General features: G+C 43.8%; 1 protein-coding gene across 1 annotated transcript in view; it reads left to right on the top strand.

Moving 5' to 3' along the window:
• ror1 (receptor tyrosine kinase-like orphan receptor 1) overlaps positions 1–27,032 on the top strand; it is a 279,763-nt gene that overhangs the window by 198,796 nt on the left and 53,935 nt on the right. Inside the window, exons 3-4 of the mRNA XM_036978628.1 lie at positions 23–310; positions 1,707–1,743. Coding sequence (XP_036834523.1) covers positions 23–310; positions 1,707–1,743 — 325 coding nt within the window. The remainder of the gene's footprint in view (positions 1–22; positions 311–1,706; positions 1,744–27,032) is intronic.

Raw genomic sequence — 27,032 nt, 5'->3', positions numbered from 1 at the left:
CTCCCACCCCCTCACATCCCAGCTCTCTTCTTGCGTCTGGAGGCTCCTATGAACAACATCACCACGTCTCTGGGCCAGACAGCAGAGCTGCTGTGTCGTGTGTCCGGTAACCCCACTCCCACGGTGCGCTGGCTGAAGAACGACGCCCCCGTGGTCCAGGAGCCTCGCCGGATCTCCTACCGACCAACGCCCTATGGCTCCCGCCTCCGCATCCGTAACCTGGACACTACAGACACAGGCTACTTCCAGTGTGTGGCCACTAACAGCTACGGCATCGTCTCCACCACAGGAGTACTCTTCGTCAAGTTTGGTAAGACTAGTAGAACTAGGCTTTGAGACTGTTATTATGAAGTGTTTAGAAGTCCCCAATGAAGCAGCTATTAATGCCATCAATCAAACCAATCAATTTCACGCATTTAGGGTGATTATCTAAAGCTGTCTGTCTGGTCTATCTAATCAACGCATGTTCAAAGTAGTTAGGAGAGAGGTCAGAGTTGACTGTCTGCTTTGATAGCATGAGCTTAGTGTAGATCTGCATGTGGTTGGGGCCAGAGCAAGGCCACATGGCTCTAGCAGCTATGGGGAAGACGTCTGGTAACATGTGGTTTAGCCAGAGCTTGGCCGCATGGCTCTAGCAGCTATGGGGAAGACTTCTGGTAACATGTGGTTTATCCAGAGGTAGGCTGCATGGCTCTAGCAGCTATGGAGAAGACGTCTGGTAACATGTGGTTGGGGCCAGAGCTAGGCTGCATGGCTCAAGCAGCTATGGAGAAGACGTCTGGTAACATGTGGTTTAGCCAGAGCTTGGCCGCATGGCTCTAGCAGCTATGGGGAAGACGTCTGGTAACATGTGGTTTAGCCAGAGGTAGGCTGCATGGCTCTAGCAGCTATGGAGAAGACGTCTGGTAACATGTGGTTTAGCCAGAGCTAGGCTGCATGGCTCTAGCAGCTATGGAGAAGACGTCTGGTAACATGTGGTTGGGGCCAGAGCTAGGCTGCATGGCTCTAGCAGCTATGGAGAAGACGTCTGGTAACATGTGGTTGGGGCCAGAGCTAGGCTGCATGGCTCTAGCAGCTATGGGGAAGACGTCTGGTAACATGTGGTTTAGCCAGAGGTAGGCTGCATGGCTCTAGCAGCTATGGAGAAGATGTCTCGTAACATGTGGTTTAGCCAGAGCTATGCTGCATGGCTCTAGCAGCTATGGAGAAGACGTCTGGTAACATGTGGTTGGTGCCAGAGCTAGGCCGCATGGCTCTAGCAGCTATGGAGAAGACGTCTGGTAACATGTGGTTTAGCCAGAGCTAGTCCGCATGGCTCTAGCAGCTATGGAGAAGACGTCTGGTAACATGTGGTTGGGGCCAGAGCTAGGCCGCATGGCTCTAGCAGCTATGGAGAAGACGTCTGGTAACATGTGGTTTAGCCAGAGCTAGGCCGCATGGCTCTAGCAGCTATGGACAAGACGTCTGGTAACATGTGGTTGGGGCCAGAGCTAGGCTGCATGGCTCTAGCAGCTATGGAGAAGACGTCTGGTAACATGTGGTTGGGGCCAGAGCTAGGCTGCATGGCTCTAGCAGCTATGGAGAAGACGTCTGGTAACATGTGGTTGGGGCCAGAGCTAGGCTGCATGGCTCTAGCAGCTATGGAGAAGACGTCTGGTAACAATTGTTACCCCTGTTGTTTAAATCCACCCTGTCTTCTTTTCCAGATCCACTCCCTACACCAATGCCAGGGAGGCCCTATCCGTAAGTTAAAACAATTCTGTCCATCCATTTTTTTTTTACTAACCACAACCCAACACTGGCTCCTGTTACAAACAGATAGAGAGGGGAAGAAAGATAGAAACCTCTGAAGACATGAATGAGATGATAGCTAATCATTAATGTGATAGAACGTGGGGAAAGGTTGTTAAATAAAGTGATGAGTTAATAGTCGTGAAAGGAAAAGTGTTTCCATGATGGCTGGCCAAGGCTTTCACGTCAGCCACATGGACTTCTTTTGGACTTCAGAGCTTGACAGAGGAAAGCTTGCCGATTTTTCTCTGAATCATTGACAGATCAGGTTCCCTTAGTGTGAACTCTTCTCAAACCTCTAAAGATGATGCTGCTTCAAGTAGATGTGTGACTCTTGTGTCAGATAGATTGAGTGTAAATAGAGAGAGGTGGAGTAGAAACAGCTAAGGGTACAGTAGAATGAAAACAGGCATCTTATCACCAGATCTAATCTCTACTGTACTGTACTGTACTGTACTGTACTCTACTGTACTATACTGGACTCTCCCTCCTCCTGCTCCTCCTCCTCCTCTCTCTCTCATCCTCTTCTCTCTACTCCTCCTGCTCCTCCTCTCCCTCCTCCTGCTCATCCTCTCTCCTTCCTCATCCTCCCTTTCCATGGTGTACTTTCCTCCTGGTTCACTAGTCTGTGTTAGGACCCTCTGAACTATCTTTGTGTCCTCATTTCAACACGTTCTCCTGTAGACTGTCCTGTGATGTGGATATGGAGTGAGAGTGTATTTACTCAATGGTTTATTAACTGGCAAACATACATGTATACAGAGTAAATCGAATTATCGATGTTTGCTTTAGAGCTCTCTGAAGTTGTATAGGAGAAATGTGCATGTTGTTTTCTATAGAGTTTCAATCTCTTTGGTTCCAAGGAAGGGGATTTTTCCTCAATGACAACATCAAGGCAGCAAGCCATATTCCACACACACACAAACGTACAATGTCAAGGCAGCGAGCCATATTCCATGGAAAAGGCAGGGTATATTGGAACATCAAACAGGTTGGCATGATGGGGAAATTCACACAGCCACAACCACAGACACAGACACAGACACACACACAGACACACACACACACACAGAGCGACACACACACAGAAAGACATACGCATACACACTTACAGTACATGGTCTCACACAACTAAACTCAGCATAAAAAGAAACGTCACTTTTTCAGGACCCTGTCTTTCAAAGTTAATTATTAAAAATCCAAATAACTTCACAGATCTTCATTGTAAAGGGTTTAAACACAGGTTCCCATGCTTGTTCAATGAACCATAAACAATTGATGAACATGCACCTGTGGAATGGTCGTTAAGACACTAACAGCTTACAGACGGTAGGAAATTAAGGTCACAGTTATGAAAACTTAGGACACTAAAGAGGCCTTTCTACTGACTCTGAAAAACACCAAAAGAAAGATGCCCAGGGTCCCTGCTCATCTGCGTGAACATGCTTTACATGCTGCAAGGAGGCAGGAGGACTGCTGATGTGGCCAGGGCAAAAAATTGCAATGTCCGTACTGTGAGACGCCTAAGACAGCGCTACAGTGAGACAGGACGGACAGCTGATTGTCCTCGCAATGGCAGACCACATGTAACAACACCTGCACAGGATTGGTACATCCGAACATCACACCTGCGGGACAGGTACAGGATTGCAACAACAACTGCCCGAGTTACACCAGGAACGCACAATCCCTCCATCAGTCTTCACACTGCCCGCAATAGGCTGAGAGAGGCTGGACTGAGGGATTGTAGGCCTGTTGTAAGGCCGGTCCTCACCAGACATCACCGGCAACAACGTCGTTCATACAAATATTTACACATGTTAAATTTGCTGAAAATAAACGCAGTTGACAGTGAGAGGACGTTTATTTTTTTTTTATTTCTGCCATACAATTTGTTTTTATTTACGTGTTGCTGAAATATCCTGCAAAACTTTCTTCCCATATTGTACTGTCTTTCTCTAGATGACCTCTCAGGAGTGATGTGAAGTGTATTTTCTCCCTCACAGCCCCTCTCTGAGACTCAGCCAACTCTCCCCTCTGGCCACGCACCAGAGCATGTTAATGTTGATTGAAGTCCACAGCACCAGGACCTGCCTCTGTGCATAGGCTACAATCAGCTGGTCGGCCCAGGCGGCATTGCAGGATAAAGCTGGACTCATTTGGTTTAAACACAGTCATTATGGCCTTTCATTAAATCACACAGCACAGGGCCTCTTTTGACTGGGGCCAGGGGCCGGGGATGAGCCCTGTTGGTCGTCATTAGTGTCATTGTCAGCTGATTAGCTGTCAGAGGGGCGGCAGGGCAGACCTACATTAGGGAGATGGGGTCAGCTAATGTTGGCATGTGGCATGTGACGGCCTCTGAGGTTGTTTTGGTATTTTCTATTGATGTGTCAAAATGTCAGTCATGGTTGTGGAGGTGGACTGGGTAGAGAATCACCTGGTTTAGCTGGAGTAAGACTGACTGAGGCTCCTAGTTGTTGCTTTTGTGGTCAGGGAAAGATGTACAGTTTTCCCATAGGGTTTGCGGTTTGGTTTTCTCCCTGTAGGTTTTTAGTGGTCACTGATGGGTGTACTTGGCCTTTGCCCAGTGGTTTTTCTGTATGCATATGCTGGTCTGGTGGGGTTTAGATGGTGGACACTAATGTATGTCATATTTATGCCCTGGCCTGGATATGTCAAGTAGGCCAGCCACAGACAGACCCAGAGCCTACAGCACTTCAGCCCACAGCCCAGTGGCCAGCCGTCCCTGTGTACATTACGCTGTGGCTTTGATCAGACCAAACCTGACATCAGCTCAGCCACAGCTGGACATGTCATGGAGAGAAGGAGGGGTGTGTGATAGAGGAAGTGAGGGGTGAGACAGTTAAAGAAAGTGAGGGGTGAGAGTGAGCTAAAGAATCAGAGATACAAACAGATGGAGAGAAAGTCAAGAAAGAGAGAGGGGATAAGGAATACAGGAGAGACAGACAGGGGCTGGAACATTTTAGTCCTGCTGTCAATGTTATGGTAATTAGATGGGCGAACATCCAAACATGGAATCCTGAGGGTCAACACATGCATACACCCTGGGGTCAACACTGTGCTGTAGGATGGCTTAGGACAGGGCTTCTCAAACTTTTGGGGGCTGGGGACCCCTTCATAATCAGAACAGAATTTGAGTGACATAAATGGAGTTCTACTATGATTTTGGCAGTCCAGACAAACTAAGTGCCCCAAGGCAGCAATTGGGGACACTGCCCTGTGTAGGGTGTCGTCTTTCGGATGGGACGTTAAACGGGTGTCCTGACTCTCTGAGGTCATTAAAGATCCCATGGCACTTATCGTAAGAGTAGGGGTGTTAACCCAGGTGTCCTGGCTAAATTCCCAATCTGGCCCTCAAACCATCATGGTCACCTAATAATCCCCAGTTTACAATTGGCTCATTAATCCCCCTCCTCTCCCCTGTAACTATTCCCCAGGTTGTTGCTGCAAATGAGAACGTGTTCTCAGTCAACTTACCTGGTAAAATAACGGATAAATAAATAAAAAATAAAAATAAGTTTTGGGCCCTGGGATGGAAAACATTTAGCAACCTTTTCGGAGCAAATATGTTGCAGTTTTCAAGCTAATTTCCTGCAATTCTACATATTTTGCGATGAGGCAGAGAGAAAACATTTCAGTTCTAAATCTTAAATTACAGGGCATTTATGTTTAAAAAATATATATTTTAAGGGGAATACAAGAAGTATTGAGTTAAAAAAATTATAATTGGTGGAGTAGTGTGAATACCAATATCCCCGTGAGCCTCCCAGGCCCATGTTGCCCTGGCTTAAGAACATTCATTGTAAATATACCTACAGTAACAGTGGAATGATAGTTTTTCATAACTGGGGCCAGCAAATCTCTTGTTGTCAAATTGACTGGGGCCAGCAAATCTCTTGTTGTCAAATTGACTGGGGCCAGAAAATATCTTGTTGTCAAATTGACTGGGGACAGCAAATCTCATTCGAATTTTGTGTGTGCCCAATAAAAAGTATATATATATATAATGTGAAACACTATCATTCCACTATTACTGTAGATATATTATGGACAATGTCTGAAATTAAAATGCAAAAATATTACATATAGCTCCTTTAATATTATTACATTGCATTGTATTCTATTGTACCCTCTAAACTTATTCTACGGATCCCTTGGCCAAAATTAGTTTAATATGTTGTTAGTAATATTCATAAAACATGTTTTATGTAAATTATGTTTTTATTTTTTTCATTTATTTTGTATATATTTTGAGATCTGGCCGCGGACCCCACTTTGAGAACCCCTGGTCAATTAGCCACGCCTGTACAGGTCCATGTATCAGGGGGACAGTTAAAACACGCTGAACTCCTTTCTCCTTCCTGTCCATGTCCCGTTTGACCCTCATCTGCTCTGTGAGCCCTGCCTGCCTGCCTGCCTGCCTGCCTGCCTGCCTGCCTGCCTGCCTGCCTGCCTGCCTGTCTGTCTAGCCGCCAGCCTCTCTGCCTGCCTGCCTGCCTGCCTGCCTGCCTGCCTGCCTGCCTGCCTGCCTGCCTGCCTGTCTGCCTGCCTGCCTGCCTGCCTGTCTGCCTGCCTGCCTGCCTGCCTGTCTGCCTGCCTGCCTGCCTGCCTGCCTGTCTGCCTGTCTGCCTGCCTGTCTACCTGTACCATGTAACATGGCGTTAGAGCTGTTCATTCACAGCTTTTAATAACTGCTTAATGTTTTCTCTGCTTATTCTTTTACGTGAGTTCCTTTACAGGGACCACCTGGAATCTGCGGTAACACAATCCTTGGGATGAGGTATAGGAAGGGGGGGGGGGGGGGGGGGGGACAATGACGCCCGTTGTGGCAGCGACTGGTTGTCAGTCATGTTGGCGGCCACGGGCGCCTGGCCTCACACCTCTCTCCTCCCTCCCTAGTTCCCTCCCTCCCTAGCTCCCTCTCTTCAGAGATGTTTTCACAGGCCAGAACAAACACACGAGGGGGAAAAATGGCTCTGTTTTCCAAAATTAGCTCCTTCTGGAGCAGCGAGCAGCCTCCTTACACCAACCACCCTCCTTCTTCAGTAAAAGAGAGCAGGAGAGAGAGGGGGAGAGAAAAAACAGAATAAAAAAACAGTGTTAGTGGGGAATGGAAGATGGTGAGTGTCATTAACACTTGGTTGTGTATGCTCTTTGATCATGGCCTTGGGTCGCAGTATTCACCTCAGATTAGGACTGAGAGATCCAAGATTTAACTCTAAACAGACAGAGATCGTACACTTCAAATCAAATGGTATTTGACACATACACATGTTTAGCAGATGTTATTGCGGGTGTAGTGAAATACCTGTAAAATACTTAATACTTAATAGAAGGTTGTCTGGTCTCCACAAGTAAGGCTGAAAGAGTGGAGACTAGAACCCAAAGAACATCGGGTAGAGAGAGGGAGGGGTAGGAGACATGGAGAGAAAACAAGAGAAATAGTATGTTCATTCTTTCATTCTGTCTTCCTGATGTTTAGGAATGCTGTAAATATAACCACAAAGGCCTCAGAGAACAAGCCTCATTCATGAAATTGACCCAAATGAATATTGTGTTACCTTATCAACAGAGCATCAGTTAAATGTAAAGCGACCACATTTCTGGTCTGAGATGTTCCTATTAAGATACAGGGTGATGTATACAGCCTTGGTTGGTGTGTATGAATATATGAAACGTGGTGAGCACCCTTCCTACAAGCATCTATCTCCTGTACAGACCAAAAGCCCGGCGTCTAAGCCTGTGTTTATAGTACAGTGTTGTCTGCTGTTAAAAAAAGATTAATACCACTGTCAGACCTGTTTAACTTTCCCAAAGCTTTTTCCCTCTCAACTAGAGCAGAACATTTCTCTCAGCGCTGAAAAAAGCAATTACAAAAATATGAGTGCTTTTTTCCCCACTCTTCCCTTCCATCCCTTCACCAACCCCACCCGCCTCGTATGGCAGGATAAGAGAGAGAGGGGTTTTAACGAGGACCAGATCCCCTTCTCTCCTATCTCTCTCTCCTCTCTCTGTCTATATCTTTCTCTCCCTCTCTCACTCCCATGTCTCTCTTTTCATCTCCTGTCTTATTCTGCTTCCCCCACCTCCAATTTGGAGATCCTACTCCTCTCTCTCTATCTCTCTCTCGCTCTCTCGCTTTCTCTCAATTCAATTCAATTCAAAGGGCTTTATTGGTATGGGGAACATAGGTTTACGTTGCCAAAGCAAGTGAAATAGATACTACACAAAAGTGAAATAAACAATACAAAAATGAACAGTAAACATTACACTCACAAGTTCCAAAGGAATAGGGACATTTCAAATGACATATTACGGCTATATACAGTGTTGTAATGATGTGCAAATAATTAAAGTACAAAAGGGAAATAAATAAACATAAATATGGGATTTATTTACAATGCTGTTTGTTCTTCACTGGTTTCCCTTTTCTTGTGGCAACAGGTCACAAGTCTTGCTGCTGTGATGGCACACTGTGGTATTTCACCCAATAGATATGGGAGTTTATGTGGGGCTCTTTTCCAGGTTCATCTCTCTGTAGGTGATGGCTTTGTTATGGAGGGTTTGGGAATCACTTCCTTTTAGGTGGTTGTAGATTTTAACAGCTTTTTTCTGGATTTTGTTAATTAGCGGGTATCAGCCTAGTTCTGCTCTGACTGCATTATTTGGTGTTTTACATTGTACACTGAAGATATTTTTTTCATAATTCTGCATGCAGAGTCTCAATTAGGTGTTTGTCCCTTTTTTTGAATTCTTGGTTGGTGGTTGGTTCTATAACTGATTCAAGTATTTTTAGTCAGAACCTAACTGGTATGTCAAATTTGATGTTCCTTTTGATGGCGTAGAAGGCCCTTCTTGCCTTGGCTCTCAGATCGTTCACAGCTTTGTGGATGTTTGAGTTTGAGTTTATTTTATTTTTACAGGGACAGTGCACATTAATCAACGTTTCAGTAAAAGTGCCGGTTTTAGCCAGCTGGCTAATTTTCAACCGCAGTCCCTGGGCAGTTATTAAAAACAATTACAATATAGACAATAGCAACATAGAACAAGCAAGACATAGCAACATAGGACAAGCAAGACAGCATACAGACAGAGCAACATAGGACAAGCAAGACACAGCATACAGACAGAGCAACATAGAACAAAAAGCAGCAAGACAAAATTCATAAAAGCAACAAAGTGTTTCCACACCTCACAAGCTACAGACAACAGATAACATGGAAAGCGGCAATACACAGCTAGGGACCATGTTCACAAACCTTAAGGGAACTATACAGTCACCTCTCATGGCAGACCTTGTAGATCTGTTGCCATATGTTTGGGTTTTCTGTTTAACAAAAATACTGAGTGGAGGGCCATTTAGGATCTTGAATACAAGACATGCGTCGTGCACAAGATTTTCCCAAGTCAGGATCTCATACTTTCTGAGGATTTAACAGTGATGATGGCTATTGGGCTTCCTATCAAGCACTTTGAGAGCCTGTTTGTAGACAGACTGAATAGGTCTTAATGTTGTACAGCAAGCTTGGGCCCAACTAGTCAAGCAGTATGTTAAGTGGGGGAGTATCATAGATTTGAAGTACAGTTTTGCTACCTCTGTAGTCAAACAATTTCGTATAAATCGGAAATTAACTAGGTTGAATTTGGTTATTTGAATTACCTTTTTCACATGCTTTTTAAAAGAGAGGTTGGAATCAAGTATGATGCCAAGGTACTTAAAATCAGATACCACCTGGAGCTTCTCCCCTGACACATAGACATCTGGCTCAGTAGCATCTGTTGCCCTCTTTGTGAAGAACATGCAAACCGTTTTTTTCACATTGAGATGCAAACACAAGTCACTGAGCCACTTTGTAACCTGGACCATTACAGTAGTGAGTTCTTGTGCAGCTTGTTGTTTGCTCTTTGCATGGACATACATCACTGTATCATCTGTATACATTTGAACTTCAGACCCAGTACAGACAGAAGGCAGATCATTAATGTACAGGCTGAACAGGAGGGACCCCAGTATTGACCCTTGGGGCACGCTGATGTTTAGGCCGAGGAATGCATTGTTTTTTGTGTACTCTAGGGCAACGGTGTCAAGATGGAATTTTTTAATTTGTATTCTGGACCTTTTTGAAACACCATTATTTTAGTCTTACTGAGATGTACTGTCAGGGCCCAGGTCTGACAGAATCTGTGCAAAATATCTAGGTGCTGCTCTAGGCCCTCCTTGGTTGGGGACAGAAGCACCAGATCATCAGCAAACATTAGACATTTGACTTCAAAGTCTAGTAGGGTGAGGCCGGGTGCTGCAGACTGATCTAGTGCCCTCACCAATTGGTTGATGTATATCTTAAAGAGGGTGGGGCTCAAGCTGCATCCCTGTCTCACTGCACGAATCTGGGGAAATAAATTTGTTTTTTTGCCAATTTTAACCACACACTTGTTGTTTGTGTACATGTTGTATGTTCTTCCCCAAACATTGCTTTCCATCAATTTGTATAGCAGACCCTCATTCCAAATTGAGTTAACCTTTCTAGGGCAGGTGGAACCCCTCGACAACATTCCGCTGAAAAGGCAGCGCGCAAAATTCAATAATATTTTTTACAAATGTGTAACTGTCAAACATTAATTAGTCCAATACAACAAATGAAAGGTAAACATCTTGTTAATCTACCCATCGTGTCCAATTTCAAAAGTTCTTTATAGCGAAAGCACAACATATGCACAAGATTATGTTAGGTCATAGCCAAGTCAAAAAAGCACACAGCCATTTTTCCAGCCAAAGATAGGAGTCACAAAAAGCAGAAATATAGATCAAATTAATCACTAGCCTTTGATGATCTTCATCAGATGACACTCATAGGACATCATGTTACACAATACATGTATGTTTTGTTCGATAATGTGCATATTTATATCCAAAAATCTCAGTTTACATTGGCGCCTGTTTTGATTCCAAAACATCTGGTGATTTTGCAGAAATACTCATAATAAACATTGATAAAATATACAACTGTTATTCACAGAATTAAAGATAGACTTCTCCTTAATGCAACCTCTGTGTCAGATTTCTTTTTTACTTTACGGAAAAAGCATAATCTGAGAACGGTGCTCAGAACCCAAAACAGCCAGAGGAATATCCGCCATTTTGGAGTCAACAAAGTTAGAAATAACACCATAAATATTCACTTACCTTTGATGATCTTCATCAGAAGGCACTCCCAGGAATCTCAGTTCGACAATACATGACTGATTTGTTCCATAAAGTTCCATAAAGTCCATCATTTATGTCCAAATAGCCACTTGTTGTTAACGTGTTCAGCCCAGTAATCCATCTTTATGAGGTGCAGGCACTTCGTCCAGACAAAACTCTAAAAGTTCCATTACAGTCCTTTAGAAACATGTCAAACGATGTATGGAATCAATCTTTAGTATGTTTTTAACATAAAACATCAATAATGTTCCAACCGGAGAATTCCTTTGTCTGAAGAAAAGCACTGGATCGAGAGGTGACTCTGTCGGGAGCGCTCATCATGAGACCAAGGCACTCTGCCAGACCACTGACTCAAAGAGGTCTCAGGAGCCCCTCCTTTATAGTAGAATCCTCATTCAAGTTTCTAAAGAATGTTGACATCCAGTGGAAGCCATAAGAAGTGCAACTTTATCGATATCTCAATGTGTATTCGTTAGGCCAAGCTTTGAAAAACTACAAACCTCAGATGTCCCACTTCCTGGTTTGATTTTTCTCAGGTTTTTGCCTGCCATATGAGTTCTGTTATACTCACATACATCATTCAAACAGTTTTAGAAACTTCAGAGTGTTTTCTATCCAATACTAATAATAATATGCATATATTAGCATCTGGGACAGAGTAGGAGGCAGTTCACTCTGGGCATGCTATTTATCCAAAAGTGAAAATGCTGCCCCCTATCCCAAAAAGGTTAAAAGCTTTTTGGAAATCAACAAAGTATGAGAATACTTTGGCATTGTTTTTGGTTTGTCTGTTTGTCAATTAGGGTGTGCAGGGTGAATACGTGGTCTGTCGTACAGTAATTTGGTAAAAAGCCAATTTAACATTTGCTCAGTACATTGTTACGCTGCACAGCTATTTTCATGTCTAAAACTGGACTCGATCTTGTTCAAATCCGGGCTCTGGCTGGGCCACTCAAGGACAGTCAGAGACTCCTGCGTTGTCTTCGCTGTGTGCTTAGGATCATTGTCCTGTTGGAAGGTGAACCTTCACCCAAGTCTGAAGTCCAGAGCGCTCTGGCACAGGTTTTCATTAAGGATCTCTGTACTTTGCTCCATTCATCTTTCCCTCGATCCTGACTTCTCCCAGTCCCTGCCACTGAAAAACATCCCCACAGCATGGTGCTGCCACCACCATGCTTCACCGTAAGGATGGTATTGGCCAGGTGATGAGAGGTGCCTGGTTTCCTTCAGATGTGACGTTTGGCATTCAGGCCAAAGAGTTCAATCTTGGTTTCATCAGACCAGAGAATCTTGTTTCTCATGTTATAAGAGTCCTTTATGTGTCTTTTGGCAAACTCCAAGTGGTCTGTCTTGTGCCTTTTACTGAGGAGTGGCTTCTGTCTGGCCACTCTACCATAAAGGCCTGATTGGTGGAGTGCTGCAGAGCTGGTTGCCCTTTTGCAAGATTCTCCCATCTCCACAGAGGAACTCTGGAGCTCTGTCAGATTGACCATCGGGTTCTTGGTCACCTCCCTGACCATGTCCCTTCTCCCCCGATTGTTCAGATTGGCCAGGCGGCCAGCTCTAGGAAGAATCTTAGTAGTTCCAAACTTCTTGTGTTCTTATGGACATTCAATGCTGCAGACATTTTTTTGGTACCCTTCCCCAGATCTGTGCCTCGATACAATCCTGTCTCAGAGCTCTACGGACAATTCCCTCAACCTTATGGCTTGTTTTTTTGCTCTGTCATTCTCTGTCAACTGTGGGACCTTATGTAGACAGGTGTGTGCCTTTCCAAATCATGTCCAATGAATTTAATTTACCACAGGTAAATCAATCAAGTTGAGGAAACATCTCAAGGATGATCAATGGAAACAGGATGCACCGGAGCTCAATTTCGAGTCTCATAGCAAAGGGTCTGAATACTTATTTGTTTTTTTTTATATATATATATAACTTAGCAAAAATGTGTAAAAACCTGTTTTTGCTTCATCATTATGGGGCATTGTGTGTAGATTGAGGGAAACATTTTTAAAAATCCATTTTAGAATGAGGCTGTAATGTAACAAAATGTGGAGAAAGTTTAAGGGGTCTGAATACTTTCCGAATGCACTGTAATTGGAGAATCTAGTGGGTTTTTAATAGTGGGTCTTTAATAGTTGATTCTAAGATTTGAACTTGATCATGTATATTTTTGTTCTTTGTTATAGAGCCACAAGGATTGGAGCAGTGGTTTATCTATACAGCTCTGTTTTGGATAGTTAACTCTTCGTGTTGTTGTTCGTTTAGTGTGTTCCAATTTTCCCAGAAGTGGTTAGATTCTATAGATTCTTCGATCAAATTGAGCTGATTTTTGACGTGCTGTTCTTATTGTATTTCTAGATTGTTTTAGTGCTTCACCATAGTGAGGGCTCAGGTTGTCTGGGTCTCTATGTTTGTTTGGATAGGTTTCTCAATTTCTTTTAGGTTTTTGCATTCTTCATCAAACCATTTGTCATTGTTGTTCATTTTCTTAGGTTGTCTGCTTGAACATTTTAGATTGAATAAGGAAGCTGAGTGTTACGGTTTTCTTCCTGGGAAGGAGAGGAGGACCAAAATGCAGCGTGGTTATGGTTGAACATCTTTAATAAAGATGATAACGTGAACAATATACATATACAAAACAAGAAACCGTGTAAAAACCGAAACAGTCCTAACTGGTGCAAAACACAGAGACAGGAAAGAATCACCCACAAAATACCCAAAGAATAATATGGCTGCCTAAATATGGTTCCCAATCAGAGACAACGATAAACACCTGCCTCTGATTGAGAACCACTCTAGGCAACCATAGACTTACCTAGAATACTACACTGAACACAACCCCATCAATCTACAAAACCCCTAGACAAGACAAACACATAATCACCCATGTCACACCCTGGCCTAACCAAAATAATAAAGAAAACACAGAATACTAAGGCCAGGGCGTGACACTGAGAGGTCAAATATACGGTTTAGATTTTCTACTGCAAAGTTTACACCTTCACTATTACAGTGGAACATTTTGTCCAGGAATTTATCTAGAGGTGCACTAGTGTCACGCCCTGGTCTTAGTATTCTGTGTTCTCTTTATTATTTTGGTTAGGCCAGGGTGATTTATGTGGTTTGTTTTGTCTAGGGGTTTTGTAGTTTATGGGATTGTGTTTAGTTAAGTAGTCTAGGAAAGTCTATGGTTGCCTGGAGTGGTTCTCAATCAGAGGCAGGTGTTTATCATTGTCTCTGATTGGGAACCATATTTAGGCAGCCATATTCTTTGGGTATTTCGTGGTTGATTGTTCCTGTCTCTGTGTTTTGCACCAGTTAGGACTGTTTCGGTTTTTACACGGTTTCTTGTTTTGTATATGTATATTGTCCACGTTGTCATCTTTATTAAAGATGTTTATAAATAACCACGCTGCATTTTGGTCCTCCTCTCTTTCACCGGAAGAAAACCGTAACAGAATCACCCACAACAACAGGACGAAGCGGCGCAGTGACAGGCAGGAGCAGCGAAATCAAGATTGCTGGACTTGGGAGGAAATCTTGGACGGAAAAGGTCCCTGGGCAGAGCCAGGATAATATTGCCGCCCCAAAGAAGAGCTGGAGGCGGCGAAAGTGGAGAGGCGCTGGTATGAGGAGGCAGCAAGGCGGCGTGGATGGAAGACCTGCGCCAACTTCCTGTGCTTACCGGGGGGCTAAAGAGACCGGGCAGGCACCGTGTTATGCTGTGGAGCGCACGGTGTCTCCAGTGCGGGTGCATAGCCCGGTGCGGTACATACCAGTTCCTTGTATTGGCCGGGCTAGAGTGGGCATCGAGCCAAGTGTCATGAAGCCGGCTCTACGCATCTGGTCTCCAGTGCGTCTCCTTGGGCCGGCTTACATGGCACCAGCCTTGCGCACGGTGTCCCCGGTTCGCCTGCATAGCCCAGTGCGGGCTATTCCACCTCGCCGCACTGGCAGGGCGACCGGGAGCATTCAACCAGGTAAGGTTGGGCAGGCTCGGTGCTCAAGAGCTCCAGTGCGTCTGCACGGTCCGGTCTATCCAGTACCACCTCCACGCACCAGCCCTCCGGTGGCAGCTCCCCGCATCAGGCTTCCTGTGGAGTCTCCTGCCTGTCTAGCGCTGCCGGAGCCTTCCTCCTCGCCAGTGCTGCCGGAGTCTCCCCCCTGTCCCGCGCTGCCGGAGTCTCCCCCCTGTCCCGCGCTGCCGGAGTCTCCCCCCTGTCCCGCGCTGCCGGAGTCTCCCCCCTGTCCCGCGCTGCCGGAGTCTCCCGCCTGTCCAGCGCTGCCGGAGTCTCCCGCCAGTCAGCATGGATCTGCCAGAGTCGCCAGTCAGCCAGGATCCGCCAGTCAGCCAGGATCCGCCAGTCAGCCAGGATCCGCCAGTCAGCCAGGATCCGCCAGTCGGCCAGGATCCGCCAGTCAGCCAGGATCCGCCAGTCAGCCAGGATCCGCCAGATCCGCCAGTCAGCCATGATCCGCCAGTCAGCCTAGATCTGCCAGATCCGCCAGTCAGCCAGGATTTGCCAGTCAGCCAAGATCTGCCAGATCCGCCAGTCGGCCAGGATCCGCCAGTCGGCCAGGATCTGCCAGAACCGCCATTCAGCCAGGATCTGCCAGAGCCGTCAACCTACCTGAGCTTCCTCTCAGTCCCGAGCTTCCTCTCAGTCCCGAGCTTCCTCTCAGTCCCGAGCTTCCTCTCAGTCCCGAGCTTCCTCTCAGTCCCGAGCTACCCCTCAGTCCCGAGCTACCCCTCAGTCCCGAGCTACCCCTCAGTCCCGAGCTGTCCCTCAGTCCCGAGCTGTCCCTCAGTCCCGAGCTGTCCCTCAGTCCAGTGGGGCCCTTTTGTTAAGATTAGTAGGCCAAGGTCGACGGCGAGGGTCGTCAATCTAAGGACGCTAAGAAGGTGGACAAAGACTATGATGGAGTGGGGTCCACGTCCAGCGCCAGAGCCGCCACCGTGAACAGCATTTTGGTCCTCCTCTCTTTCACCGGAAGAAAACCGTAACAACTAGTTGTAACCCGTTTTTGTTGGTTGTTTTGTCATAGTTGTGTCTAGGGGGGTATGTTTGGGAGGGAATGCTGTCACCTCCAGGTAGGTGTTTGTCCCCCTGTGTGCTAAGAGTCTCAGGATCATGTCCTGTTCTGGCATTTAGGTCGCCACAGACTAGTACATGTCCCTGGGCCTGGAAATGGTTGATCTCTCCCTCTAGGATGGAGAAGCTGTCAATGTTAAAGTATGGGGATTCTAGTGGGAGATATAGAGCACACATGAGGACATTTTTCTCTGAGATCATTTCCTTATTGATTTTTAGCCAGATGTAAAATGTTCCTGTTTTGACTAATTTAAAAGTGTGTTAGATCTGCTCTATACCAAATTAGCATACCCCCTGAGTCTCTTCCCTGTTTCACACCTGGTAGTTTGGTGGATAAGACTACCAGCTCTCTGTAACCTAGAGGGCAACCAGTGGATCCGTCTCCTCTATAACATGTTCCTTGTAGGACGACAATGTCTGTATTTCTGATTTCTTTGGTGAAGTCTGGATTCCTGCTCTTTAGGCCAAGGACAGATGACCTCAGACCTTGTATATTCCAGGATGAGATAGTAGAACCTTTGTGTTAGTGTCTAGTGGTGTTTTTTGTGTGGTTTAGGCCCGGACCATCACAGTAGGTGTGAGCAGAGCATGTTGAGCATCTAATACAGTGGGGCAAAAAAGTATTTAGTAAGCCACCAATTGTGCAAGTTCTCCCACTTAAAAAGATGAGAGAGGCCTGGAATTTTAGGTCATCTTAGGTACACTTCAACTATGACAGACAAAATGAGAAAAAAAAATCCAGAAAATCACATTGTAGGGTTTTTTTAATGAATTTATTTGCAAATTATGGTGGAAAATAAGTATTTGGTCATCTACAAACAAGCAAGATTTGGGCCTGTTGCTCTGATCACAGCCGGGGCATATGTCCTGCTGTCATGTTGAGGTCCTTGCTGCAGCGTCGGGGGGCAGAAGGGGCATAAGGGGGGCCTATATCGGGTCTCTCTCTTGTAAACTGTCATACACAGACACAAAGACACACACACATAGTTTTTGTCTCTGTTAACATTAAACTTATTATAACATTACACATTAAAACAAAAATACAATTGCTTTGGTGCTATTTTCTAAGTACAGTATGTGGTGACTTTTCAAAACTCCTAGTATAAAACTCCAAACTGGTAAGAACGCAGCAAGACTCATATTCAAAACTTTTATTGTGCATTCATTTTGTTTTAAGACGTTTTTCACCACACAATTATTGTTCCAAAATATAGGTTTACTGTGAAATACAATACACAACAAGTTAATCCAAGGCAAAACATTCTAAAATACCTTTTGAATGTACTATGTTACAGTACTGTAAATTAGAATACATTACACTGTTTTCACATTAGGCAAAACACTTGTACTACCCATTAAAATGTACTGAAATACATTTCCATCATTTCTATCCTATATGTTATCGAAGGTGAAATTGTCAAAGATATCTTTTACAATCATTGATGCAAAAAATGTATTGATTGTTTTAATAAAATTAAATAAATGAAGAAAAAAACAATGTTTAGCAGGCTCTATCAAACCTGTCTTGAGAATTTGGCCATAGGTTATCATCGACAACGGAGTAAATGTCCTCATTGTTCATGCATCTAGGGAAAAACTTTTTGGTATGGTGAATTCAAGCCTGACAGATGGAAATCAAGACATGCCCCATCCATTGTAACGTAGATGCAGGGAGTCAGGAAACAAGGGCAGTGTGAGTTTAATGATAACGAACATGGAACGAATACAAAAACAGAGAAGTGTCCAACAAGGAAACATAAACAATACTACCTGATGACTGACAGAACAGAGTGCTAGATAAATGGTAAGTAATCAAGGTAGTAATGAAGTCCAGGTGTGACTGATAATGGGGAGCAGGTGTGCGTAATAATGGGTTGCCAGGACCGGTGGTTCATAAACCAGCGCTGTCGAGCACTGGAGCAGGGGAGCGGCAGTAGATGTGACATCAATGGTCTGAAGGAGGATGGTAGTCTCATCGGGATGGCAATCATCTTCCACCTGTATTGTAATAGTGTCATGTATTTTACAGTATTGTATTGTAATATTCATGTGTCAACGTAGTGAAATGTAATTGGTTGCATTCTACGGTTATATCATACTGCGCTATGATTGGTTAAGACCACCCAGGTCGTGAGGTAATTGCAGTTGATCATGGCTGGAGACACATGAACATGTCAGTTATAACTAGCTAATAAACAGATATGTTTTATAAAGATCCTGTCCTACTGCATTTTATTATTTTGTACAAAGCGTGCTAAACAAGACATGGTGTCAGAATAAAATGACTAAAATATGGATTTGGCTGTTGTTCCTTCACCTCGGATGGACTGGGAGTCTACAAACTTACCCGATGCATGGCGTAAGTTCAAACAGCACGTGGAACTAATGTTCACGGGTCCTCTGAAGGACAGAGGTGAGGAGGACAAGTGCAGCTACCTGCTCCTGTGGATCGGTGAAAAGGGGAGTGACATATGGACACTTACCGAGGCTGAATCAAAGCTACTGATAACATACTACGATCGCTTTGAAGCATGTGTTGTGCCAAAGACAAATACGATTTTTTTCTAGGTACAAATTTCATGAGAATGTTCAGGGAGCTAGTGAACCGTTACAGTCTGTGACTGAGCTGCGTCTGCTTGTGAAAGACTGTGATTATGCAAAAAGGATGAGATGGTCAGGGACCGTATTGTATTTGGAATACACTCACCACGAGGGAGAGAGAAACGTTTGAATGTTGGGTCTGAGCTAACGCTGGACAAAGCTATCGACATAGCCACATCTCATGAGCTAGTACAGGTTCAGATGAAAACCATTTCGGTGGGCAGCACGAGCGCATCACTTGACCAGTGGACCCAGTCAGGCAGACATCATAGCACACCCCTGGTACCCAGAGAGCACGCTTCAGAACGGAGAGACAGAATTCCAAAACAGAGCGACACAGACTCAAAACGCCCCAAAACATGTGGATATTGTGTATACAAAGTGCATGGCGAACAGGAAAATTGCCCAGCTAAAGGCAAACAGTGTACTAAATGTGGAAAATTGCCCAGCTAAAGGCAAACAGTGTACTAAATGTGGAAAATTGCCCAGCTAAAGGCAAACAGTGTACTAAATGTGGAAAATTGCCCAGCTAAAGGCAAACAGTGTACTAAATGTGGAAAATTGCCCAGCTAAAGGCAAACAGTGTACTAAATGTGGAAAATTGCCCAGCTAAAGGCAAACAGTGTACTAAATGTGGAAAATTGCCCAGCTAAAGACAAACAGTGCACTAAATGTGGAAAATTGCCCAGCTAAAGACAAACAGTGTACTAAATGTGGAAAATTGCCCAGCTAAAGGCAAACAGTGTACTAAATGTGGAAAATTGCCCAGCTAAAGGCAAACAGTGTACTAAATGTGGAAAATTGCCCAGCTAAATTGCCCAGCTAAAGGCAAACAGTATACTAAATGTGGAAAATTGCCCAGCTAAAGGCAAACAGTGTACTAAATGTGGAAAATTGCCCAGCTAAAGACAAACAGTGTACTAAATGTGGAAAATTGAATAATTTTGCAAAAGTGTGCAGAGCTTACAGTCGTGGCCAAAAGTTTTGAGAATGACACAAATATTAATTTTCACAAAGTCTGCTGCCTCAGTGTCTTTAGATATTTTTGTCAGATGTTACTATGGAGTACTGAAGTATAATTACAAGCATTTCAAAGTGTCAAAGGCTTTTATTGACAATTACATGAAGTTGATGCAAAGAGTCAATATTTGCAGTGTTGACCCTTCTTTTTCAAGACCTCTGCAATCCGCCCTGGCATGCTGTCAATTAACTTCTGGGCCACATCCTGACTGATGGCAGCCCATTCTTGCATAGTCAAAGCTTGAAGTTTGTCAGAATTTGTGGGTTTTTGTTTGTCCACCCACCTCTTGAGGATTGACCACAAGTTCTCAATGGGATTAAGGTCTGGGGAGTTTCCTGGCCATGGACCCAAAATATCAATGTTTTGTTCCCCGAGCCACTTAGTTATCACTTTTGCCTTATGGCAAGGTGCTCCATCATTCTGGAAAAGTCATTGTTTGTCACCAAACTGTTCCTGGATGGTTGGGAGTAGCTGCTCTCGGAGGATGTGTTGGTACCATTCTTTATTCATTGCTGTGTTCTTAGGCAAAATTGTGAGTGAGCCCACTCCCTTGGCTGAGAAGCACCCCCACACATGAATGGTCTCAGGATGCTTTACTGTTGGCATGACACAGGACTGATGGTAGCGCTCACCTTGTCTTCTCCGGACAAGCTTTTTTCCAGATGCCCCAAACAATCAGAAAGGGGATTCATCAGAGAAAATGACTTTACCCCAGTCCTCAGCAGTCCAATCCCTGTACCTTTTGCAGAATATCAGTCTGTCCTTGATGTTTTTCCTGGAGAGAAGTGACTTCTTTGCTGCCCTTCTTGACACCAGGCCATCCTCCAAAGGTCTTCGCCTCACTGTGCATGCAGATGCACTCACACCTGCCTGCTGCCATTCCTGAGCAAGCTCTGTACTGGTGGTGCCCCGATCCCGCAGCTGAATAAACTTTAGGAGACGGTCCTGGCGCTTGCTGGACTTTCTTGGGCACCCTGAAGCCTTCTTCACAACAATTGAACCGCTCTCCTTGAAGTTCTTGATGATCCAATAAATGGTTGATTTAGGTGATTTAGATTGATTTAGGTGCAATCTTACTGGCAGCAATATCCTTGCCTGTGAAGCACTTTTTGTGCAAAGCAATGATGACGGCACGTGTTTCCTTGCAGGTAACCATGCACAGAGGAAGAACAATGATTCCAATCACCACCCTCCTTTTGAAGCTTCCAGTCTTTTATTCGAACTCAATCAGAATGACAGAGTGATCTCCAGCCTCTTCCTCGTCAACGCTCACACCTGTGCTAACGAGAGAATCATTGACATGATGTCAGCTGGTCTTTTTGTGGCAGGGCTGAAATGTAGTGAAAATGTTTTTGGGGGATTCAGTTCATTTGCATGGCAACGAGAGACTTTGCAATTAATTGCAATTCATCTGTTCACTCTTCATAACATTCTGGAGTATATGCAAATTGCCATCATACAAACTGAGGCAGCAGACTTTGTGAAAATTTATATTTGTGTCGTTCTCAAAACATTTGGCCACGACTGTACTGTGGGAAAACAGTACACACAGTGAATGCAGATCAAATCAAAGAGTCAAATGCTGATGAACTGTTTATTGATTCAGTAACACAGAAAAGTCAGATATCAGAGACATAGCAAACCTTTGCTGACATTGAGATAGGAACACAAGGCATAGAGCTAAAGTTCATACTAGACACTGGTGCACAAGTAAATGTTATTCCTCTGAATGAGTACCGCAGCTTGACATCTGAGTGTGAACTACAGCCCACCATGCGCACGCAGACTGCCTGGTTATGGTGGTGAACAGCTCCCAGTAAAAGGCACAGTCATTTTCAAATGCAACTACAAGGAAAGTGACATGATGTTGGTCTTTTACGTTGTTGACACTAGAGCATCTGCATTGCTAGGTCTTAAAGCATATTTAGACATGGACCTCAGCAAGCTAATTTTATCAGTGACAGCACCAGTAGAGACAGAACATGTACTGGAGGAGTTTGCTGATGTTTTTACAGGAATAGGACTATTCCCAGGAGAATGTACCATTCACCTTGACCCAGACGCAACCCCTGTGGTCTACCCACCGAGAAAGATTCCCCTTGCTCTGTCTGAAGAAATAGTTGGAGAGCATGGAGCAATCAAACATCTACCGATGCTAGATGACATCACACACAAGCTAGCGGTAGCATGCTACTTCAGTGTCATGGGCACCAGATCAGGCTACTGGACTATCAAGCTCCCAGAAGAGTCATCTAAGCTCACAACTCTCAACACACCGTTTGGACTCTACAACTGGATGCATCGAAGTATGGGCTAGGTGCAGTGCTACTGCCAGAAGGAAAGCCCATCGCTTCCGCTTCCAAATCTCTCAGACTGTAAAATTATTTACGCTCAAATCAAAAAGGAGCTGTACGCCATTCTGTTTGGATGTAAACGCTTCCATCAGTACGTATATATACAACAAGTCATTGTGGAATCTGACCACAAGCCCCTCAAGTCAATCATGAGGAAATCGCTAGCCGCAGCCCCGCCAAGGCTAAAGAGGCTCATCCTTCAACTAAAAAATACGACTTCACAATCATTCACCGCCCAGGCAAAGACATACCTGTCGCAGACACACTCTCCAGGAAGTGTCTTACCAACAAGGACAGCAGCCTCATTGAAGGCATGGACATGCAGGTGTACAGCAACTTACCAGTTAGTAACACAAAACGGAAGGAGATCCAAGCAGAAACAGAAAAGGACACACAACTCACACAGCTGAGGAAAGTCATACATGATGGATGGCCTGAGGAGAGGAGAAAATGCCCCTCAGAGCATCTCAGAGTGTTCTGGAACCATCGTGATGAACTATCACAGATCAAAGGAATAATTTTCAAAGGAGAGAAAATCACCATTCCTAGGCTTTTTTGACCATGCTGGACACAGGGGCATAGAAAAGTGCAATCAGAGAGCACAGGACATTTTGTTTTGGATGAGAATGTGCAAACAAATAGAGGATGTTGATGGTAAATGCCCCACCTGTCTTGAACGACTCCTCTCAAACACCAAAGAGCCAATGTTACCTCACCGTATCCCAGACCGACCCTGGCAGGTCGTGGCAACCGATCTGTTCACCTGGAACAACGAGGACTACATCATAACAGTGGACTACGACAGTTGCATTCGACAAGCTTCACAGCACCACATCTGCAACTGTGATCCACAAGCTGAAAGCAGCCTTAGCCAGGCTTTTGTAGAGACTTTAATATTTGACTGAAAGCAGCCTTTGCCAGGCTTTTGTAGAGACTTTAATATTTGACTGAAAGCAGCCTTTGCCAGGCTTTTGTAGAGACTTTCATATTTGACTGAAAGCAGCCTTTGCCAGGCTTTTGTAGCTACTTTAATATTTGACTGAAAGCAGCCTTTGCCAGGCTTTTGTAGAGACTTTAATATTTGACTGAAAGCAGCCTTTGCCAGGCTTTTGTAGAGACTTTAATATTTGACTGAAAGCAGCCTTTGCCAGGCTTTTGTAGAGACTTTAATATTTGACTGAAAGCAGCCTTTGCCAGGCTTTTGTAGAGACTTTAATATTTGACTGAAAGCAGCCTTTGCCAGGCTTTTGTAGAGACTTTAATATTTGACTGAAAGCAGCCTTTGCCAGGCTTTTGTAGAGACTTTCATATTTGACTGAAAGCAGCCTTTGCCAGGCTTTTGTAGCTACTTTAATATTTGACTGAAAGCAGCCTTTGCCAGGCTTTTGTAGAGACTTTAATATTTTACTGAAAGCAGCCTTTGCCAGGCTTTTGTAGAGACTTTAATATTTGACTGAAAGCAGCCTTTGCCAGGCTTTTGTAGAGACTTTAATATTTGACTGAAAGCAGCCTTTGCCAGGCTTTTGTAGAGACTTTAATATTTGACTGAAAGCAGCCTTTGCCAGGCTTTTGTAGAGACTTTAATATTTGACTGAAAGCAGCCTTTGCCAGGCTTTTGTAGAGACTTTAATATTTGACTGAAAGCAGCCTTTGCCAGGCTTTTGTAGAGACTTTAATATTTGACTGAAAGCAGCCTTTGCCAGGCTTTTGTAGAGACTTTAATATTTGACAATGGCCCCTGTTCCAAATCAAAGGAGTTTGAATCCTTCTCAAACGCATCACCACGAGCCCACATTACCCCCAATCTATGCAGATTGTTAAATCACTCATGGACAAATCCAAATCAGACAAGAGAGACCCCTACCTCAGTCTCCTTGAGTACCGAAACACACCAGTTGACAACTTCAAATCACCAGCCTAGCTGTTGATGTGCCGCAGACTGCAACCTGAGGTCGTCAGCTACAAGGAAATACATGCAAAACGTGGACAGAGACAACAACACCAAAAGCAAAACGTGGACAGGTCAACTAGACCACTGCCACCACTGAATGACAGAGTCAGTTAGAAACCACTGGAAGCCAGCAGTCGTCATCCAGGTCAGCTGAGTATCACGTCCACACCGCAGAAGGAGTGGTGTACCGCTGCAATCATCGTCACCTACTGAACACAACAGAACAACACACTGATGAGATGAACTGTTTCTCTGAATGAGAACGTGATGGACTAAACACAACACAACACACACCATACTTACCTGCAACACCACAAGACGGACACAGAAGCAGGCTCAGATTTCATACCACTCAAGGTCAGTAAGAGAGGTAACGCCTAGAGCTGTCCTAGATCTGTGAAATGTCAAAGGGTGTAGGTGGATCGATGCCTTAAAAGAGTTCCAGACTGTAAACTTGTTATTGAAAAGTTAACTTGAAATGCTTTGGTATTGTAGTGGTTTAACATGTTGAGATGTGTCAATGCTACAGTGGAAAGTTGAGTTGCTGAGAAATCTGGGTTCAAAAAGAAACAGTATGTTGAAACATTGTTTCAGAGTCTGTTATGTTGTTACAGTTGGTGCAGTATGCATGGTTACAGTATGCATGGTTACTTACCTGGAGTTCAAACTACAGAGCAGCTTTTCAAAAGAAACGCTTTAAAATATGTAGAACATTTATTTTTATTTTCAAACAAGGGGATGTAATATTCATATGTGTCAACATATTGGATTGTAATTGGTTTCATTCTACGGTCATATCATACTGCACTATGATTGGTTAAGACCACCCAGGTTGTGAGGTCATTGCAGTTGATCATGGCTGGAGATACATGAACATGTCCGTTATAGCTAGCTAATAAACAGATATGTTTTATAAAGATCCTGTCCTACTGCATTTTATTATTTTGTACAAAGCGTGCTAAACAAGACACATATGTATAGTAGTGGTCCTGTACGTGGCTCAGTTCATAAGAGCATGGCACTAGCAACACCAGATTTGTGTTTTCCACTCCCACTGGGACCACATACCAAAATGTGTGGACTCACTGTTGTCACTTTGGATAATGTGTCTGTTAAGTACACTGAACAAAAATATAAATGCAACATGTAAATTGTTGGTCCCATGTTTCATGAGCTGAAATAAAAGATCCCCGAAATGTTCCCTACGCACAAAAGCTTATTTCTGTCAAATGTTGTGCACACATTTTTATATCCCTGTTGGTGAGCATTCTCAGTTTCCAAGATAATCCATCCACCTGACAGGTGTGATTAAACAGCATGATCATTACACAGGTACACCTTGTGCTGGGGACTATAAAAGGCCACTCTAAAATTAGCAGTTTAGTCACACAATGTCGCAGATGTCTCAAGTTTTGAGGGAGCGTGCAATTGGCATGCTGACTGCAGATATGCCCACCTGAGCTGTTGCCAGAGAATTTAATGTTAATTTCTCTACCATAAGCCACCTCCAACGTCGTTTTAGAGAATTTGGTAGTACGTCCAACTGGCCTCACAACCGCAGACCACGTCTAACCATGCCAGCCCAGGACCTCCACATCCAGCTTTTTCACCTGCATCTTACATTTACTGTGAAGTAAAATCACAATATTCATCATCATAATAGTACATTACAGTATACGTATATCATATATGTTTCTACTCTACACAGATAACGTACATTATGTAGTTCTCGAACTCTGTAGTAGACAAGCCATTTTAAAATCTATAGGTTTACCAAAGTGATGATCAATGAAGAGCTGTCGAATTAAGTAATCGTACAATTTATTTTAACAAATGAGAAGACAATCATATCAAAAGTAATGTGAGCATTACATTGTGAAAGGCAATTACTTTATATGAACTTGTATTGCAATGTGAAACATGTATTTTTAAATGAAACACTGATTAAGTTTTGTGGAAAAGTGACTGTAATTAAAGATGTAGGATGTTAATTAGATCACTCTTTTGTTTCTGAGAATGTTCCTGCACAGCAGGAAAAGCAAACATGTAGTGTATTCGAGATTATTTAAAAAGGCTTCTAAAGTTTGCAATTTCCACTTTAAAATGTACAACTTGATTTGCCCTAAAGAAAGATTTATCAAACCCTAAAACAAATGTCCATTAATTGTAATCCACATAATAATCCACATTTCCTGTTGCTGCAGGATTATTTTACTGCTATAGCAAACTCAAATTAAGATCCTACATCTGTAGTCATGTTGTCAGTTGTGTTGTATTTCGTCAGTGCTTAGAGTTTTGAAACAACTGCCTTTTTGATGATCTGTTTTCAGTTTGGTACTAAGAGTTGAAGCGGTAGTGCTATCGGTACCTTGATTATAAACCTGGATTATAAAGCTCTTTTTGAAATAGTCTAAATTGCACCTTTATTTAGATGGACATGATGTACAGTTGAAGTCAGAAGTTGACATACACCTTAGCCAAATACATTTAAATTCCTGACATTTAATCCTAGTAAAAATTCACTGTCTTTGGTCAGTTAGGATCACCACTTTATTTTAATAATGTGAAATGTCAGAATAATAGTATAGATAATCATTTATTTCAGCTTTTATTTCTTCACATTCCCAGTGGGTCAGAAGTTTACATACAGTCAATTAGTATTTGGTAGCATTGCCTTTAAATTGTTTATCTTGGGTCAAACGTTTCGGGTAGCCATCCACAAGCTTCCCACAATACGTTGGGTGAATTTTGGCCCATTCCTCCTGACAGAGCTGGTGTAAACTGAGTCAGGTTTGTAGGCCTCCTTGCTCACACACGCTTTTTCAGTTCTCCCCACAAATTTTCTATATGATTGAGGTCAGGGCTTTGTGATGGCCAATCCAATACCTTGACTTAGTTTTTCTTAAGCAATTTTGCCACAACTTTGGAAGTATGCTTGGGGTCATTGTCCATTTGGAAGACCCATTTGCGACCAAGCCTTCACTTTCTG

The sequence above is a fragment of the Oncorhynchus mykiss genome, chromosome 5 (genome assembly GCF_013265735.2).
Source record: "Oncorhynchus mykiss isolate Arlee chromosome 5, USDA_OmykA_1.1, whole genome shotgun sequence".
NCBI classification, from domain to species: domain Eukaryota; kingdom Metazoa; phylum Chordata; class Actinopteri; order Salmoniformes; family Salmonidae; genus Oncorhynchus; species Oncorhynchus mykiss.
Note: the sequence above shows the minus strand (reverse complement) of the source record. Positions and strands in the feature narration are given on the sequence as shown.